This window comes from Juglans microcarpa x Juglans regia, chromosome 1D (genome assembly GCF_004785595.1).
Source record: "Juglans microcarpa x Juglans regia isolate MS1-56 chromosome 1D, Jm3101_v1.0, whole genome shotgun sequence".
Taxonomy (NCBI): domain Eukaryota; kingdom Viridiplantae; phylum Streptophyta; class Magnoliopsida; order Fagales; family Juglandaceae; genus Juglans; species Juglans microcarpa x Juglans regia.
The window spans coordinates 29,229,991-29,233,966 of record NC_054594.1 but is presented as its reverse complement, the minus strand read 5'-3'; the positions used below and the strand labels follow the sequence as shown (position 1 = coordinate 29,233,966).

General features: G+C 38.2%; 1 protein-coding gene across 2 annotated transcripts; it reads left to right on the top strand.

The window, feature by feature from the left end:
* Positions 1 to 675: 675 nt before the first annotated feature.
* LOC121236383 lies at positions 676 to 3,691 on the top strand. Of its 2 annotated transcripts, none has more exons than XM_041132809.1 (3): positions 676 to 697; positions 2,558 to 3,026; positions 3,144 to 3,691. In XM_041132809.1, exons 2-3 carry the CDS (start codon positions 2,577 to 2,579, stop codon positions 3,294 to 3,296), a joined length of 603 nt encoding a protein of 200 aa, XP_040988743.1. In that variant the 5' UTR covers positions 676 to 697; positions 2,558 to 2,576; the 3' UTR covers positions 3,297 to 3,691. The 2 variants fall into 2 exon arrangements, with proteins under 2 accessions (XP_040988743.1, XP_040988735.1); XM_041132801.1 differs by lacking the exon at positions 676 to 697 and adding an exon at positions 1,046 to 2,252.
* The last annotated feature ends 285 nt before the right edge of the window (positions 3,692 to 3,976 follow it).

Sequence of the window (3,976 nt, the reverse complement as noted above, 5' to 3'; positions counted from 1 at the left end):
GTATTTTGTCTAAAGAAAAGGTTGGGGCAAATTGTTCCCGAACCTTGCCTCCAATGAACGACCAAGGGGAGATTGTTCCTGAACCACATACTATCCTTCAACGTCACAACAAGAAGGTTAACAACAGGGCATTGGTGGAAGTTCTCATACAGTGGCAAGGGGCTGACATTGAGCAGGCTACTTGGGAGCCTTACTGGCAAATGAGATAGAAATTATCTCACTTTGTGGGCAAGGTGCTTTAAAAGAGAGGGGTATGTAATGGCCATAAAAGGAAGCAGTTAAGATGGCTATGGAAGGTGGGGGTTGTGTGTGTTTAAATTGTACGCTGTCGTTTTGAGTGAGTTTCAATTAGGTATTAACTAATAAGTAGAACGTTCTGGTTTTGGTTTACTCGAATAAGTGTAAATTCATATAGAACGATGTCGTTTGAAGGGACGCAAACACTATGAGTGCAGAATTGAAGAAGAAGAAAGCTACAGAGAATTATTCAGGCAATCATCATCTTTCTCTTGATCTCCTTTCTCTCCTTCTCTTCCTATTTCTTGGAACTTTCTAGAACACTGTTAGCGGGGTCCATTACATACCACTTCCAGCCGCACACGGCCCAGCCGTAGCCACGTCTTCCGTTGTTACGATCTAACGCCGCACCCACCCAGCAGTCTCGCTCTCCACTGCTCTACTCTACCCATTGCCCACGGTAAGCTCAACTCTCTCTCTCTCTCTCTCTCTCTCTCTCTCTCTCTCTCTCTCTCTCTCTATATATATATATACATACACACACACACACAGAGACACCGAACATTTGCTATTTTGTTCTTTCTCAGATATGAGTGGCCGTACCATCACTCTGACCGTCTGCGGTCTGTCGCCCTCCCACACGGAAGACGGAAGGGGATTCTTCTGATCCGAAAAGCATCCCCAGTTATTTCTTCGTCGTTACCCAAAACTCTTCAAACGAAAACTCAGCGGGCTCTCACTCCTCTCGCTAGTTTATTCAATTTTTTAGTCAAATCAACGTTAGGTTTCTGATTTTTCTCTTTTTTATAGTCTAGGGTGTTGTTGATTAGGGTAAAAGTCTGGATCTTTCTGTTGCTTGCTGGTTTTTCCCTGTTTGGTTGTTGAGAAGAATGAAGCAACAAGAAAAGATATTGGATTGCTGAAACTAGTTGAGTTAAGCTAACCTTAGTGAATGCTCTTGGTATCCCTCTATTTTCTTACCAATTGGGATTTGATTTCTTATATATGTAGTAGAAGAACAACTTTTTTTTTTTTTTGGGAATGTAAAACAAAAAAGGCAGAAGAGTGGAAATTCCTATGGGTCAGGTTAACAGGGTTTTTTTATTGGCACCGGTTGTCCAGGAACAACGTCTTGACTAATCCTAGGGGTGCACAGGCCCTCGGCAAGGGGTTAAGTTAAGTGGGGTTTTAAATAGATTTAGTTTTGGCATGATAGTTATTCACCATAAAAGTTGTCTCATGTCTAGATATTTATACTTTAGCTGTCAGACAATGAATGATGCATTTGGTGTGGAAAGTGAGAGAACAAAGTTTTTCAAAATGGGGATCATGAAGCCATTAAAAACTAAATTTAATGCCTTACCTAGTTTTTGATTGGATTCTTGGATTGGTTTCTCATTTTTAATGATACATTTTCCTCAACAGTTATCAATTAAGTTAGTCTCTTTTTGTTTTTGAGATGTGTGTGTGTTTATACTTATCAGAAAAAAAATGTGGGTATGTATATTCAAGTATGTATTTAGACACAAATAACCGAATACATTTTGAAGAAAGCAAATGAAAACTTACTCTACAAGTGTGTATTTGGTTATGTCTGTATTTAGTCACCCACATATCCAAAGACGATTTGAAAAAAACAAATGTGAAGTTACCATATAGCGATAGGGGGGATCTTAGCTGCATCCAGATTTCATTTGTAGATTTTGTAGACCTAGGGCCTCGTTTGTTTTCGCAAATGAGATGAGATGAGTTGAGATAAAAGTTGAAAGTTGAATAAAATATTGTTAGAATATATATTTTTAATATTATCTTTGTTTTGAGATTTGAAAAAGTTGAATTGTTTATTTTATTTTGTATGGAAATTTGGAAAAATTGTAATGATTAGATGAGATGAGATAAGATGAGTCGAGAAGTTTTGTGAAAGTGAACGAGGCCTACTGTGTTCTGCTTCTATTTTGTAGCCGAACCTTTTTTGTCTACATGTCGTATACCATTAGGTCCCTCCTTTTCTTTGGGTAAGGTCAGTTTCATTAAACAAGGATCCCAAGTACATTATAGAACCACTGCTGCAGAATTCTGTTCTCGTATATAGCTTACAATTTCTGCAGAATTCTTTTGATAAGTACAATTGCTGCAGCATTGTGTATGTCAATAATATTAAATATTACTTGTTGAGGTTCTTTTTTAAAATATGTTCTTACTTGAGTGGTTGTTTATCTGGTGGATATGCTGTCTTTTACTGATACATTTGTATAAATGTTTGCATTTAATATTATAATTTGGACAATTTGTCTGACCTTTTAAATTGACCTATTGTTAGGATTTTCTTTTTATTCTACATGGGATCTTCAGCGGCCCAAGCAGATTATGCTGCATTTTTAGAGAAGGTGAAACGAACGATTTATCTTGATCACCTCTCACCACAAGTCACTGAACCTGTTGTGAGAACTGCTCTAAATCAGTTTGGGGCCGTAAAAAATGTTCAGTTTATTCCAAACTACATGGGACCGAGGAACATTGCAGAGTGTGCATTGGTGGAGATGGAGAACGTGAGGCAGGCTAAAGCTGTTCTATCTGAGATTTGCCAATTTCCTTTTATGATATCTGGGATGCCCAGGCCAGTGAGGGCACGACCTGCCCAAGTGGAGATGTTTGATGAACGCCCAATAAAGCCCGGTAGAAGGATACAGTGTCGTTGGTTGGATGAAAATGATCCTGATTTTGAGGTAGCTAGGAAAATGAAGCGTCTTACCAACAAACATGCTGCTGAAGCTGCATTCTTACAGAAGGTAAGTTTTGGCAGTTTGATGCAATTTATGGCATTTTGTTGTAGTTCTTTACTAGATAGTGTCTCGGAGGCAACCTATCCTCTAATCTTTATTGATTACATGAATTTCTTCACACAGCAACAACTACAAGAAGAAGAGAAACTTGCAAAGCAGCAGCTGGACACCCTTAAAGGAAATTACAAGAAGTATGAGATGGTAGATAGTATCATGGCTGATGGAACTGCTCGTCGCTTAGCACGCCACTATAATTTGCGTGTTGCAGAAGATTGAGAGGCTTTCCTTCCGAGTAAATGCCAGCACTAGTTGTACAGTATAGCATATGCATATTATAGATCTTTTCGTCTAAAGGGAGTAGTGCGTTATGATTGAAGGCTTCATCTGTTAACGCATCAGTGCAGTTAGATGATCTGTGTATGAACTCAAAGAACTGGCCCTTCTTTTAAACCGTGATTTTCACATCACCAGAGATTAGGTTATAGAGCACAGTGGCATACAATTTATGATCCTATTTTTTGAAAAACATCTGGAACATGCTTGCAACACCAATCCCTCTTTTGGTTTTTTTTTGGGTTACCTTGTGGAGTATCCTTGTCTCATTTGACTTTGAGACTAGTCATGTAGATTTGCATTATATTGCCCCAATGCATGGCTATCTTGAAAAGTTACTCCTAATATTTTAAAGATTTTAATTGTCATGAATTATCATATTATGAAATATCAAAGACATGACATCATGGAATCAACTTCAAAGTTGTCCTAAAAGTGATCGGTTGAATTTCTTCTTTAGATTTGTTGCTGTATTAACTTATAGGGGAGGGGGGCGGCTCCGGTCAAAAGTGCATGAAGTTGAAGTTTCACGTGCTGTATTTTCAGGGAAAAGGCTCTCTCTCTCTCTCTCTAAAAATAAAATCATCAAAACACGTGTTGATGCATTAATTTTGTCTTTATAA

Coding starts and splice junctions, on each gene's coding strand:
- LOC121236383 (XM_041132801.1), top strand. CDS start 2,218: ATGTCGTATACCATTAGGTCCCTCCTTTTCTTTGG. Junction 2,253..2,557: donor AGGTCCCTCCTTTTCTTTGG/GTAAGGTCAGTT, acceptor ACCTATTGTTAG/GATTTTCTTTTTATTCTACA. Junction 3,027..3,143: donor AAGCTGCATTCTTACAGAAG/GTAAGTTTTGGC, acceptor TTCTTCACACAG/CAACAACTACAAGAAGAAGA.